Below are 16,241 nucleotides of genomic sequence, written 5' to 3'. Positions count from 1 at the left end.
AAAATATATGTGCTTTATTTCTGAGCATCACAGACCTATGAAGTATAATGGATGTTCCTTACATGCATGCATCTCAGGTCTATATAATATAATGGATGTCTCTTATTTAGGTCAGCTTAGATTTTTAGCTCTTAGAAATATCTGTGAACACCTGCCATAGGCAACAGCTGTTTTAAGTTGTACACACAGCCTATTATTTAGGAAGAGAACATAATCAAACAGGGTGGAATGACTAGTTTCTTGCCTAGAAATATTATGTGTGGAATTCCAACTATTCATTGTGTTGGGTTTCTCCCACACTTGAAAAACCATTTATTATTTCAAATATCCATATAGATGGATCCTATAAAAGTTTACTAAGAAATAAACCTCACTGAGTTGTAAAACATACTCCAGGTAAGTGTGCAAAAGATTGCAGCCCTAGTCCCTTATTTACTTAGAGGCAGTGGAGAATCTGGAAAAAATAATGACCAAGGGGAAGAAGTGCAACAGACTTTTAATACAGAATCACCTCTCGGCTTTGGGCTATTAACATCTTAAATGCTGCAATGATATGTCCCAGTTTAAGTTACAGTGGTACCTCGGGTTACAAACACGTCGGGTTACAGACACTTCAGGTTACAGACGCTTCAGGTTACAGACTCCACTAACCCGGAAGTAGTACCTCGGATTACGAACTTTACCTCAGGATGAGAATAGAAATAGTGCAGCGGCGGCAGCAGCGGGAGGCCCGATTAGCTAAAGTGGTATCTCAGGTTAAGAATGGACCTCTGAAACGAATTAAGTTCGTAACCAGAGCTACCACTGTACAGTTATTACTTTCTCTTGAGCCATTAATTGGAACTTTCCCTCAAGTTGAGAAAGAGTTGAGAACAATCAGTAAAACTTTAGCAAGCGTTGGCACGGGGAGATGACACGAAGAAGAGAAAACAGAATCGGAGTTGATTAAAATGAGCCAATTTAAATAAATAAATAAATAAATAAATAGTATAAATATAAAGCATTACCTCAAAAGATGCTCCTAGGATCAACACATCTGGAATGAAGTAATACCTGATTATAATTATAAGAGTTAGCTCATTGCACCTTACAATTCTCAGAGATGCCAGGAAAATGCCACCCCTAGATAAATGATCACCACCCTGGCCTCAGTGTCCAATTATTTTATTATATGGATCAGCCCTGTCTCAACCCCACCCCTTCTCATCATCCATGCAGCAAATAAACACAAACATCGTGGTAAGGATCAGGTTTTTCTATTATGGGAAGGACATTTTATGTAGAATCCCCATGTGTACTGTAACATCCCCTAAAGTCTTTATTGTGTATTCCACATGGCTTTTAAAATTTTTTAGTCATATGGGTATAGTCCGTACATTTCTGACATTATGTCTGTTCATTTTAAAAAGGAACTAGTTCTAGTTCACCCTCTCAAAAGAGGAACTGGTTCCAGTTCATTTTACGAAACAAACTAGTTCAGCTCTCAAATTCATCCAAATGAACTTTTTATAAAAAGTTGATCTAGTGGTTCAGCAGTGCAAACTGCTAGCACATTTCCAGAGCTAAGCAGGGTTTGGTATGGTTTCAAATTGGAGGGATGACCACATATTTAGATGACTGCGGTACAGGGGCTTGAATTAGATAACCTCGGGGTCTCTTCCAACTCTACAATTCTGTGATTTTATTAATCATCCTTGGTTTAAAAAACACACACACCAAATAAGCATTTGGAATTTTACCAGCTGCAATGCTGAATTATGAAGTAAAACAGGGCCCATACACAAGTAATAAGATGTCTGACAGACAAAATGTCAACAGGTAAAGCCTTCCTCGTAATTTTATTCTGCTCATCCTGTTTTATTTGTGCGAGTCACAAAGTTGTTAAAGGCATAATGCATTATTCACTTTGTTCCTGCATTTGTAGTTTTGCTAAGCAACAATGATTAAATGACTAAGCAATCTTAGCAACAGCAGTGCCTCCATCTCTGCCTAATAAGCCTTAGAAAGTTGTCTTTATGTTTTGCTTTCTAACCTTCTTTATACATTTTCAATTAACTTACTTTAAAAAGAAAAAGCTAAGAACACAGGCTTCCTGCTGCAAGGGGAGGGGAGGGAATGAATGTGAAGATGAGCTAGAAATCATTCAGACTTTTACCACAAAATGAACTTAATTCACCTTTAGTTCACTCAGCAATTATCTAAATCAGTGATTTTTGAACTACTTAGTGAACTTCATTAAACTGAACTAGTTAGTTCCTAGCACTGAAAATCATCTACTTGGAAAGTTCACTTTCCAATGGGGATTATTTCAAGAGTAATAATCTTGAAATGTACTGTAGGCTTCCTACATTCCTACATTCTGGATATGTCCTAAACGCCATAATTATAGAACCAGTGGCATTAAAAAATGGCAAGCTATTGAAACGTCTGTGTTTCTCAAATGAATTACATGAAAAGAAAAAGTGTGTCTCACATAGTTTGCTTACCTATGATTTTCCCATTGTCATTTAGATCACAACAGCATCTGGAAATGAGGTCCTTCTTCACTCAGATATTGACTTCATCATACTGGAGTGGTTCAATGCTATAAAAAATGTAATTGACAGATTGGTATGTATTTGTTTTGGATATTGATAAAAGTATCATGGAGCAATGCATGTGCTTACACATCTAAGGAAGTTTTAAAGCAAGTGAACTTAATAATGTGAACCTCCCTTTAAATCACTATATAAATGTGTGTGTGAAGATCTATATGCGTTTTTTAATGCTATAAATAAATAAATATTCCAGATAAAAAGTGTTGCTGAACTAAAATGCTGTCTGATTCTATCCTAAGACAGAATGGTGCATTTATTGCTGTGAAATAATGACAACACTGGTTTACTGTGGGTTGTAAAAGCAAACAAGCGCTTAATAACTAATGAATTTCTACATTTTCTATTTATGCTATCTACAGTATATAATCTTTCATATGACTATTAATACTTATGAGTCTTTTATGCATTTTCATATTATTTATTTGCCAGAATGGCACTAGAAAATATTCTGATGTATCTGATTGTTGTTACTCCTTTCTTTCTCACTGGTATTTTAGGACTGTATTTTCTGACAACCATTTTAATTGCCTCTCCCTCCCAATTTCTATTTATGCCACCACCACCCCTCATGTGCATTTGAACGTACTTAGTATAAACTTCACTTTTCAACTCTCCTAATTATGCTAGAACTATTTGTGCAGCATGTATCCTTTTTGCCCTTGTTCACTGCATTTTTCAATAGAACTTGTTGCGAGCGGTTTGGAGGCATTTTGATGTCCAATCGACACACCTCTTTTAAAGCCCTGATAGTGAGACAAATGAATAAGAATCGTAAAACACATTGAAACTGAAAATGCCAAGGCAATCCTATGTGATGATATTATCTCAAAAGGCTTTAAATAAACTGTACTGCAGTGCCTATCTATAAATTACATTAATCACAGGATTAGCCATCATGTATGTCTTTCTTTTTTAAAGAATAATACATGCAAGGCATGGGAAGTGATAGCCTATGGTACTGTAGGATGCAGTGAGGGAAGATTTAAGCCAGGGGTCAGCAAACGTTTTCAGCAGGGGGCCGGTCCACTGTCCCTCAGACCTTGTGGGGGGCCGGACTATATTGGGGGGGGGGAATGAACAAATTCCTATGCCCACAAATAACCCAGATATGCATTTTAAATAAAAGCACACATTCTACTCATGTAAAAACACCAGGCAGGCCCCACAAATAACCCAGAGATGCATTTTAAATAAAAGGACACATTCTACTCATGTAAAAACACGCTAATTCCCGGACCGTCCGTGGGCCGGATTGAGAAGACGATTGGGCCAGATCCGGCCCCCAGGCCTTAGTTTGCCTACCCATGATTTAAGCCTTCCCTCCCTGGCTACAATCAGGAAAAACAATTCTCTACCCTGCATGGCAGCTAGCATTTCATGGGGGGGGGGGGAGCTCTCATTGCCTACAGTGAAAGGTGTGGGTTTTTTCCTAACGCTAATTCTTGTGCAGATTTTTTTTTACCAAGAATGTGATGGCAAGTGCACTTCTGCCCATGCCTGGTGTTTAATTCTTCAAAATGACCATTTTTATTGTCATATCAGGCTATTTCACGGGGTTGTTGTAATGAAACAATGGGTGTGTGAGAACTATAAATATGCTTCCTTAAGCTGATTAGAATAAAGGAAGGGAAAAAATTAAATTACCCCCCACCAAAAAAAAATTAAAAAAAAAATTCTCACAATTATTGTTTACGTGGACACTTGAGTAATGAAACCTCAAATCTGCACTCAACATTTGGAGTTTTTAAAGCAAAACAGAAACCATATTATAAATTAATTTATAGTTTATCCTATAATGCTTACTTGGAAGTAAGTTGTGCTGTGTTCTGTGGATTTATTAGCCTGTAAATGAGTCCTGGATTATAGTCTTACTCCTAGAACAGGAGTGGAGTACCTTTTTAGCCTGGTGGGCTAGGTAAGTTGCCCAACTTACCTACCTGTCAGTCATTTGATATCATGATGATGCCAAAAGTTAATTCAAGGAGTGCAGGGAGGGGTCTGCTTCTCCAACACATTCCCTGCAGGACAGAAGGCCTTTAATGCAGTAGAGCAAGGTTCCCCAAACTTGGGTCTCCAGCTCTTTTGGGACAACAATTCCCACCATTCCTGACCACTGGTCCTGCTAGCTAGGGATGAAGGGAGTTGTAGTCCAAAAACAGCCGGAGACCCAAGTTTGGGAAACTCTGCAGTAGGGGAACTGGCAGATGACTTTGCTATAGCAACACTTCCCACATTCTGGATCAACCTTCTGCAACAATCCCCCCAAGTGTGAGAATTGATATTGGTTATTTCAGCGAGAAGGAGGAATCGGCAAAAATTATGTAACTTCCCCCTCTACTAGTGGAAGCATGCCCTAAACAGACCTTTACTCAGAGCATACTCCCACTAGCAGGAATGAACTCAGGGTCCAACCCACAGGCAGGAGATAAAAATCTTATCATAGTTTGGTATTTTCAAATAAAAGTGCCCAACTTTTATATAGCAGTCTCCAATGTATTTTCATTTCTCATTTTTATTTGCAGAATCAAAACCCACTTATAAGTATCACAATTTTAGCAGCATTGTGCTGAACAGATCTTGTACCGTACTTTTCAAAACTTTAAATATTTATTTTGACAACATAGGATAAACGTATTTTAGTTTTCTTGGTCTCTGTTTCCTTTCAGTCAGACATTTTAAATCAAGCATATTGTTCCATATATTTCTTTATCATTTTTCTCTTCTAGCCCAAAGAGAAGACTAACAAGTCAAGGAAAAATGAGTTCAAGCTTGCAAGATCCTCTAGCTCTGAATTGCTGAGCAGCTTTGAGGCTGAATCTAAGGAGCCAAAGGCAGAAAACAGAAGGTCTTTGAGTAAGTCCCTCTTATGTATATTTAAAGAAATATTACATCATAGCATGCTTATTGTAATGCAATTCAGGCAGCTATCTGAGTGATTTGGAGGTCATCCAAAACATTTGTGCAAGAAGACAATTGGATCAACGAGAGTACTTTTTCATATAGTGCATTAGCATGGAACTATGAGAGAACTTAAAACTGGTTTAGATGATATATTGGCTGGCCTCTGCAAATAACTCTTTATGCAAGAGGTCTACAGGCCTGAACAGTGTAATGGCAAGGGGCACAATTTTCATGACCTTGTGACTTCTCCTGCATGAATAGAAAAATCAGAAGCATGTTTCTTTCACAATATTAAGCTGACTGAACCACCTCATAGAGAATGTGAAAAGCAAAGAGTTTTAGATAACCAAAGTGGAAGCGGTTGGGCCAACACAATTCATATTATTCATATTTAGCCAATGGCTCCTAACCCTAATTCTGTTCTAATTCTTGGAGTCCAAACACTTGGAAAAAACTGTGTGTTGAGCTGAAGGATGAAATTCCTATAACCAGTTGTATTTAAAAATTAAGGCTTGCCTATGTCCCCCAGATCAGCTCATGAGGATCAGGAATCCCTTCAAATGGACATAGGATGGTTGTAGAGCCTTCAATGGGAAAAGGAAACTGGGCAAAAGCTGCTTTTGTTTCCACAAGTCTGAATCCCTCCAAAGTTTCTGGTAAAGACAGATGATTTCACTTACATCTTCTTTCATGCATTTCAGTGTTACTATCTAAGGTTCTTCCCTTGATTCCAGGCACTGCAATGGCCATCTTCAACTTCCTTCCTTCCTTTATTTATTTATTGTATCGCCATGGACAGGTAGCCTTACTGCAGAAGGGGTTTGTGTGAAATAATAATAATAATCTTTTAGAGACGAAATGTGGAATGGCATGATATGGAGCTAACTTAAGTTCAGAAAAAAGATATAACATATTGGAATGGCAGATGTCCATGGAGGAGCATAGCCTTCATGTGTTCAATGAAACTTTTTATGCTTTTTAAAATACTAATAATAATAAAAATAAAATGCTGTGCAAAGACTTAAGCCAGGGCCCAAGTGCAAGATTGAGGGGGTGCCTGGTTTCTAACACAATGCTTGTTAAAAAACAACTCCTCAAAACTAAAACAGCACATTCAGTAGTTCACAAAATGTTGCTGGTATATAGATGTTAACCAGCTTGTTATATATCTTGTTAGCCAGAGAGGACATGGTGACTTTTCACTAAGTGATCCTGTCACTTGCACAACCAAAGTCCACACAGCTCTCATTGTGTTGGTTATCACACACTGCTTGGGGGGTTCCAGGAGACATCTAGCAGTCTATTGTGGGATACTGGACTAGGTAACCCTTGGCCTGATTGAGCAAAATTCTTCTTAAGTTTTTAAAGCACATGGAATTCAATCTCTCCTGGTGTTCCCGTAGGGGTCGTGTCATGGCCCTAGCCCCTGACCTGGGCTTCGGACAAGATCCACACCCCCAGATTCCTTTAATGGAATACCCTTAAGCTTGGAGGGGCAGGTGGTGGCCGCACCTCCCCTCCCCCATCACAAGGTCAAACAATGCCTAACCGCAACCCTAACAAAGTTGTGATGATTGCTACAAGGTAGGCAAAAACCACATGGCCTGTGCCAATTTGCTAAATGGAAAAATTCCTACCAGGCCCCTCAATGGCGACCAACCGAGGTCCATAGCAAGGCCAGTGCATAAACCTGCAAAATAGGGAAGGAGGGAGGGTGATTGAGGAAGCGAGCCAAAGAGGAAGCCTTCTGGCTCGCTCCTCTGATTTAAACGGTCCCGGCCACGCCCCCCCAACCATGGGGTTTGGCTCGCCGGGCCCTGACGTGGCTGAGCCCCCCGGTCAACGGAGGACAAAGTCCCCCCCTCGCGGGGAGTGGATGACCATGCGGTCCACCACAACTCCTCCCCACTGGCAAGTGGAGCGGATTTGTGTGTCAAGACCCCGCAGCCACCCCCTCGTTGGGAAATAACACACACAAGGACACAGATATTAGGTTTATGTTATTGGGCAAATTTGGCCACAACTTTATTGATTACAGAATGGGAGTGGTATTGGCTTAGACATTGGACCCAACTATATCTGGCTCCTGCCCGATGCACAGGAAGTCCGGTAAGGGTAAACCACCAGAAGGTCCCAGTCCTAAAAGAGTAGGCAGCATATCCCATAACCGGAAGCCCACAAGCTTCAATAGCTTTGTGCATCACACGAGTAAACTGCTGTCTGGCAAGACGGGTCCCATCCTCGTGTACTAGGAAAGGGCCGGAACCAGGGGGCCTGAGGTCCAGCAACTTTTTTGTGTCATTTACGGGGCAGGGACCACTTTTCATGGTGGCCATCAGCCGAACCAAGACACCCTTTCCTTTTTGGTCTGTTTTTGATCGACGGATGTGACCCACCAACATTGAATCTGAAAGCTGAATATCATCAAGCTGCAGGCCTCGGGATAAAGGACCCGGCTCGCCTTCTTGCACTACTTCACCAACTCTTAGGGATCTTAGCTTAAGATCCCTGATGGGTTGACCAAAGGTCCATCTAGCATTCTGTTTCCAGCACTGTTGAGTCAAATGCCACTGTTGAGCTCATAATTGCAAGCAGGGTATGAATACAACAGCCTTCCCAAGTTGTTTGCCCCCGGCTTTCAAATGTTATCTAACTGGTACATATAGGTCCCAGTTAGCTATACCTGAGATGATAATTAGTTTGGATATAAATAGCCAAATAAACAGATTTAATTTCCAGCGAAAAGTCATCAGTGTACTCAATGTCCCAAAATTATACATCTATGTAGAAATAATATGGAATATATTTATTACTTTAGAAAGCATGTCTTTTTCTAGTTTGTACATATTGGAATGTAAATCTTAGCTTTGGTAGAACTCCTTATATCATTGCTTTATTCAACCCTAGTTAAATATGGCTCATGGTGAACAGACACAATCCAAGGGCCTCTACCTCTGCCATTATTTTGGGCAAAATGCCAGTAAGCTGTCTCACCATTTGTTGTTGTCTTTTATGCTTCTTGGCATCATAAATCTAACATCTCTTCAGTAATGATTTAGAAGACAGATCAAGTTCCCACCAATGATATAAAGTTAGCATACAACCCAGCACTTGAACTGCAAAAAGTTCTGAGGGTCCCCTGTCGTGCTTAAACTTTGTGTTTAGAAGTAGAAACAATCCAACGTGAAATCCGACTGATTTAAGCTTTGTGTGTGTTTAAATAGTATAGACTGAGTTGCCTTACAAATATGTATTTGGAATTTTCTTCCAGCCCCTTGAGACTCAGTAATTATGTGGAATTAGAAAAATGTTAGCATGTGCTTACTTATTCGTAGTCAAAGCACAAACTGTATTGTCAGTTTTCTGCCTTTGGCTTTCTGTGCCCTTAATGTTCACACCAGTATCGTCGCCAGAATTATCGGCAGCCAGAGCCAAAATTGCTTTAAAAAGGCATGAGAACTGGTAATGACATGTTGTTAGCAGTTAACAGGTGGTCGTTCCATTGTCCAGTTTGACTGCGGAGCACAAAGACGGTATGTTACAGTATTTGCAATGAGGGCATTGCAAAAGGTGTTTAAAAAATTGAAATGCATTTCTGTGGTGTTCATGTTATTTGCTCTTCTCTGCAAACTAAAGAAATATATACATTTAAATAATAATTATTATTACTATGAGTGATGTCCAAGTTATACCCAGAGGAGATCCACTGAAATCAATGGGCTACAATTTTAATGGGCCTACTCTGATGTATATCACCTAATTATTATTGTTTACATTTAAACTGAAACAAACCATGGAACTGAAATAATTAGTAAGGAAGATTCTCATTTAAGGTAGGAAATACGCTTTGCACAACTCAAACCACTTTTGGAGTTAATTCTTTTCAATGCTATGGTCCTGGTATAGCAAACTACTGTGATACAGGCTTTTCATTGATGGCTGTCAAAGGATGCAGTATATTTCAGCACCGTCTACAATTCAGCAATCTTCAAACTACAAGAGCATTGGGGTTTGCATTATCTGCTGTAGATCAGCTCACAACTCCTGTGAGCATGAAGCCTTACATTGCCCTGGTAAATATAAATTGCAGATCCTTGCAGTTTTCTGGATCACTGTCACATTTTGTATGTTTATATGCGGCACCTCTTCTTCATCAGGCATGATGCTGCATAATGCTAGGGAATGAAGAAGAAAATTTAAAAAGTACCAAAAATAGGCTGATGTTATAGCCATAAATTCAGCTTATAGTAGACAATGTTCCATGTTGGTGATAGAGACTCTCTATCTACTCCAGGAGTCTGAATTTTTCATTTGGGGCAGATCTGAGTTACAAGCCAGACTTTCTCACATGTGAGGAGCAACCATTCCTTCTTCATCCTGCAGTCCTAGATGTGCAACCTGATACCTCTTATCCCTCCTTCTCATTGCTGTTCCTTGTATAACCATAAGTAAAACAGCTAGATGCAGTATTTTTAAAAGTGAGGCAGCCTAGGACGAGCTATGTCCTCACAGATGACATACCCATTCCATTGCTGTTTGTTTCTTTCAGGCCATGTCAGGGTTCATAATGTTGCATGAATGCTGCTTGATTCTCAGACTCTTTCAAGAGAAGGTGCCATGGACTCTTATGTTTCCTGCACTCAATATTCTCATCATTGCTTAACTGTAGACTGGAAACAGTGTTGTCCCTTGACGTTGGTACAGGTCTAGTGCAGGGAGTGCCTGCTGAGGGGTGGGATTTCTGCTGTTGCATATACCCCCAGCTGAATTTGGACATCTCTGTTTTAGTGTACTCCCCCCCCCCCTCAATGTGGGGGGCAAGTCAGTGCCCCTGAATGATAGTCTTATTCACCTGGTTCTCCTGATCCAGCAATAGCACACTTAACGTTTGAAGCAATCATACCCATCACAAATTATTATTAGTAGTAGTAGTACCCCACCCATCTGGCGGGGTACTACTAGCCACTCTGGGCAGCTTCCAACAAAGATTTAAAATACATTAAAATGTCACACATTAAAAACTTCCCTAAACAGGGCTGCCTTCAGATGTCTTCTAAATGTCAGGTAGTTGTTTATCTCTTTGACATCTGATGGGAGGGTATTCCACAGGGCGGGCGCCACTAGCAAGTAGATACTCTGCCTGGGTCCCTGTAGCTTTGCTTCTCGCAGTGAGGGAACCGCCATAAGGTCCTCAGCGCTGGACCTCAGTGTCCAGGCAGAACGATGGGGGTGGAGACGCTCCTTCAGGTATACAGGGCCGAGGCAGTTATGGGCTTTAAAGGTCAACACCAACACTTTGAATTGTGCTCAGAAACATACTGGGAGCCAATGTAGGTCTTTCAGGACCAGTGTTATATGATCTCGGCAGCCACTCCCAGTCACCAGTCTAGCTGCCACATTCTGGATTAGTTGTAGTTTCCGGATCACCTTCAAAGGTAGCCCCACATAGAGCGCATTGCAGTAGTCCAAGCGGGAGATAGCTAGAGCATGCACCACTCTGGTGATACTAATCATTCTTTACAATTGGGCTGTATTTACATTTCATGAGTATGTGGGGTTGACTATTACACCAAGACATAAAAAGTTGTTAGTCTTGTGCCCTCTTATTTGTTGGTCAGTCGTATTGATACATGGGTACAATCTTTACCAATATTGTTCATCTGGTGCTCCTTCATAAAACTTATCACAACAACATGGGAGTGGTCTGCTCTACAGATGCTCCTATGATGCCACAGAAGACATCTCATTATACATTCTCTCCCCATGCAAGATGATTGGCCCTGTAAAACTCACTGCAGCAGTCATCTGTTGGGCAGGTGTAGACACACAGATTCATGCAACCCCTTGCTATGCATAAGGGTTTCTGGATCAAGACCATTATGTCATGATGCTATCTCCTCGATCTGGAAAATGGTGGCAATTTAGATTGCATTGGTAGCTTTTAAATTAAGGGATCCACTTCCTCATTCCCGTTTCCAGCTTGATTATTTCTCTGTCATTTATTATTTGATGCAATCACTAATAATTACAGCAGGATAATAGCACTCCCCAGTATTCTTTTCATTGCAGTTTTTGATAATATTAGTTTGAATATAATAATATTTTAAAATAGCATCCATTTAAACGTTTGGCAGAGAAAACTCGTATTTGTTCACTTAATTCGCTTTTATTGAACCATCTAAATTTTAAGACATAATAATGTTAGATATTAATCTTCTCTGGGTAAGATCATTACATTTTCCTTTACCTAATAGAATAGCAGGCTCATTACAGAACCATGTGAACTTAACACTAATCATTCTTTACAATTGGGCTGTACTTAACATTTCATGAGTATGTGGGCTTGGCTATTACACCATGACATAAAAAGTTATTAGTCTTGTCCCCTCTTTATTTGTTGGTCAGTGGTATTGATACATGGGTACAATCTTCACCAATATTGTACAGAGAAGGTGACAAGCTGCCATTTTTGTGACAGTAGCTATTTTGAATTTCCCACAATTCAAAAAGGACCTCAGGACAGGACTTTGGGGCAAGGCAGGAGAATGGTCGCCGTTTTCATTATCTTTCCCTCTTCACCTAGCTGCCCATTCTGTCATACCCTGCAACATGATTCTATGATTTCTCTGATGAAAGTAGGGACATACTATTCCATTATTATTATTATTATTATTATTATTATTATTATTATTATTACTGCTGCTGCTGCTACTACTACTACTATTACTATTTATACTCCACCCATCTTATTGGGTTGCCCCACCCACTCTGGGTGGCTACCAGCATATACAAAAACATTAAACATTTTTAAAACTTCCTTATACAGGGGTGCCTTCAGATGGCTTTGGGGTCGGATAACTCCATACCCTCCAATATTTCTCCAATGAAAACAGGGGCATCCTACCATACCCACTAACATTTCTCTGATGAAAATAGGGACATCATAAGGAAAAGCGGGATATTCTGGGACTGAATCAGAAACCGGGACGGCTTCTGTAAATCTGGGACTTGGAGGGTCTGTTCTCTTCACCTAACCACCCAACAGTGCCAAAACAAAACAGATTGTTTCAAAGTGGGTGAAAAATTGGAGAAATGGGCCTTCTCAATTCAATCCATCCGTTCCTTTCCACCACTACAATATGCAGTGAGTCCAGCCAAACCAGGCAATGAGGAATCTGTGCATTCAGCTTCATGCAAAGGAATGACTGACTGGGGGGTATAAAACATATGTACAGAATTCCCATTTTGCAGCCTGCTCTGTAGGCTGCCAGCACGTGCCTCTCTACATGCCTGCTGTGGGTAGAGGAGAACAAGAAGGATCTATTGAACCATATGAAAATCCTTCCTTGAAGGGAAGAGTTGTAGATTGTCCATAAACAATAACTGCTTTTGGATGGATGATATGTTATTGGTTCAAGTTCTTTTGCTCACTTCTTGTATGCAACAATAAATAGTTAACTAGTCATTAAGCTGTTAATTATCTCATTATTATTACTCGATTACCACCAGTACATATTTCAATTTTATGGAACATTGCTGTAAAAAAGAAGAAGGCAATTTTATACTTCCTGCTATGTTTAAGTCTGAGTGAAAAGATAGCTAATGTACGAGAGAGTAAATTAAAGAATATCAATCGGAAATCTTCACCATAGATTGCTATCTGGTTTCTTCTTCCCTCTCCTGTAACCACCTCTCATCTTTGGCTTTGAAGCCCAACAGTTTAAACTAGGTTCTTGTTTCAGCTGCTTAATCCGCTTTCATAAATCGTGTTCAAGTGCTGGAATAATTTGCACATCATTTAAGAATATTTACTTTGAAACATTCACCTCAAGCCTTTTTTGTATATCCTTTCTCTCTAAAGATTTGTAGTATTTGTTTTGTTCTCTGAGGTATAAAAGACCTGGGTAAACTTTATTCCTGTTGTTTCAAGATTAGTGAAATAAAATGCATATTTATTCAACTGGGAGCGAAAGAAGCTTTAGTAAAGACGATCATACATATAACCCTGGGGAATGATATAATACAAAATGCCTGCCTTAAAATCTCTTTAGACTTGTTCAAAACTGTATTGAATGACTTAAGTTCAAAAAAAATAAAAAATAAAGGACCCACAAATGCATTCTTTATAAACGTTTTTATCTTTGTTGTGAAGGAGAGAGCTGTATATTTTTGTTAATAAAAATGAACTCAATATTGGTGAAATGTGTATAGCGAAACATATAAAGGGATGTAGCAGGCAGTCTTTGGGCCCACTAAACTAAAATATTCATCACTAACTGGCACTGCTTTTGTACAGTGTTGCAGGCTTAAATATATGTTAAAATTATTTAGTTACAGCTATACACTTAGTAGACATTCCATAGTGATTTTAAGCTTTCAGTATACTATGGGGGAGAGAGCCATGTATGCTGTTTAGTGCTCCTTGGAGTAAAGGTGGAATCTTAATGTAATATATAAACATAACAAACTCCCATAGACACTGATGGTGTGGTTTGCCTGGTTAATAAAGGTCACTATTTCTCTGATTCTATCAATAGATTATTTGTTTATTTGTTTCATAAAAACAGTGTACACTGTTCAATTGTAAAAAAAAAAACCCAAACAAACCTGAAAGCAGTTTACAAAAGATAAAACATTTAAATCCCGAAAAATTCACACCCCTACTTTGAAGCATAAAAATGTTAAAATGCTAAAGCAGAATAAAATGACCTCAACTTTGTATGAATGTTCTTAAAGTAAAGGTAAAGGTACCCCTGCCCGTACGGGCCAGTCTTGACAGACTCTAGGGTTGTGTGCTCATCTCACTCTATAGGCCGGGAGCCAGCGCTGTCCGCAGACACTTCCGGGTCACGTGGCCAGCGTGACAAGCTGCATCTGGCGAGCCAGCGCAGCACACGGAACGCCGTTTACCTTCCCGCTGGTAAGCGATCCCTATTTATCTACTTGCTCCCGAAGGTGCTTTCGAACTGCTAGGTTGGCAGGTGCTGGGACCGAGCGACGGGGCTGCACCCCGCCGCGGGGATTCGAACTGCTGACCATGCGATCCGCAAGTCCAAGGCGCTGAGGTTTTACCCACAGCGCCACCTGTCCAATGTTCTTAGCAGTTGCCAAAAAGAGTGCAGTGGTACCTTGGTTCTCAAATTTAATCCATTCCAGGAGTCCGCTCGACTCCCGAAACAGTTAAAAAACCAAGGCATGGCTTCTGATTGGCTGCAGGAGCTTCCTGCACTCAATCAGAAGCCGCAGAAGCCGCTTCAGATGTTCGGCTTTGAAAAATGTTCGCCAACCGGAACACTCACTTCCGGGTTTGTGGCGTTCAGGAGCAAAGCCTTTCCACCGTACAGTGAAGGAGTCTGCTTGATCTCAATAGACAGGGAGTTCCAAAATGTCGGCGCTGCCACCCCAAACCATGGAGTTCTTACAATTCTACTGATCGGAAAGGTCAGTGCATGTGGAGTAAGGCAATTTCTAGGCAAACTGGTTCCAAGTTGTTCAGAGAACAACTTATACTACCACCAGTGCAGATTAGCTAGACAAGTTAAAAAACAGTGTTGAGAGACACACCACCTCTCACTGTTACACACCCTGCTGGCATGAATTCCCATATCCATTCTGAACAAGGGATGAACATAATACTTAGAACCTGCGCTAAAACTGCTGAGGAAACAAGTCTACGAAGCTGAACTTCAACTCACTATAATTTCATTTATTCTACAAAATTCTAGTTCAGCCATGATATCAAGTTGAACAGAAAGCTGATGAAGTGTCACGTGCTTGTTGTGGTCTTATATGCCCTTGCATGTGACTGCATGCCACTTCCGTCTTCTTTTATTAATCACCAGTGATGGCGCTCTTTGTTATCATTGTCATTTACATTGCTTCTGATAGCCTGTTGCAATTATTGCAATGGGGGCTACCCAACAGGAGGCTTGTAGCCCACAGAACTGAATCTCAGTCGCATTATATTCTATCCTCCCACACCCCCTGGCTATTTATTAATAATCCAGATGCTAGCTTCCTGGTTGTTTGGAAGTAATATGATTTGGCAAGAGCAGGGGAAGCAAGAAAGGGTGGCAATATTTATTTTTATTTTTTATGTTATGAATGTCTATATTTCTCTAAATTTGGGAGCCTTCTAGTTCAGGATTTTTGATTCGGTGAAAGGGTACTTACTGGCTAGGCTTACCTCTCCTCCCCCCCCCCCCGACAGGGAAATAATGTCAGTGTTTAGACCTTGCAGGTTGGCGGTTGCATTTCATTTAAATTATGACCCTCCAATCCAAAACATTTAAAGAGGAGCTTAACGGATGGAAGCACATTACTGTCATTTGGATTGGGTGTATTAACGCTTTAAAAAATGAATGTGCTTCCTAGCATCTACTATTTGTTCCACCAGCTGCCTGCTGACGTGCCAGATAAACAGTTTAAGGAGAAGCATGTAAAAGCAGCCTATAGAGCGAAGACCACTTTGCAAACAAACAAACTTCCATATTCTGCCAGTCCCAAATATATATTTCATGTCTTCATATGCAGAAACACATACGAACTAGTGGAAGCACTCAAATTTGGGAAGTCATAAAAATGCTTATTGTCAGCAGTCAAAATGCAGCTTTCGAAAAGGATTCAAAACGATTATTAACCTGGAAAACTGGGCTGCATAAACAACCAAACCAAATGTACAAGTATGCATATGAAATGGCAAGAGGTAGCCCAAATGACTAAGCAAATGGCAACACCTTGGGA

General features: G+C 40.2%; 1 protein-coding gene across 11 annotated transcripts in view; it reads left to right on the top strand.

The window, feature by feature from the left end:
* The window catches only part of ARHGAP15 (Rho GTPase activating protein 15), a 370,171-nt gene that overhangs the window by 182,761 nt on the left and 171,169 nt on the right, over positions 1 to 16,241 (top strand). For all 11 annotated transcript variants that reach the window (XM_083410920.1, XM_083410912.1, XM_083410910.1 and 8 more), the window contains 2 exons: positions 2,512 to 2,610; positions 5,324 to 5,450. In XM_083410920.1, coding sequence (XP_083267046.1) covers positions 2,512 to 2,610; positions 5,324 to 5,450 — 226 coding nt within the window. The remainder of the gene's footprint in view (positions 1 to 2,511; positions 2,611 to 5,323; positions 5,451 to 16,241) is intronic.

This window comes from Podarcis tiliguerta (assembly GCF_965153285.1).
Source record: "Podarcis tiliguerta genome assembly, chromosome: 1".
In the NCBI taxonomy this organism is placed as follows: Eukaryota; Metazoa; Chordata; class Lepidosauria; order Squamata; family Lacertidae; genus Podarcis; species Podarcis tiliguerta.
The sequence above is the reverse complement of the archived record's forward strand: the minus strand, read 5'-3'. Positions and strand labels throughout refer to the sequence as shown.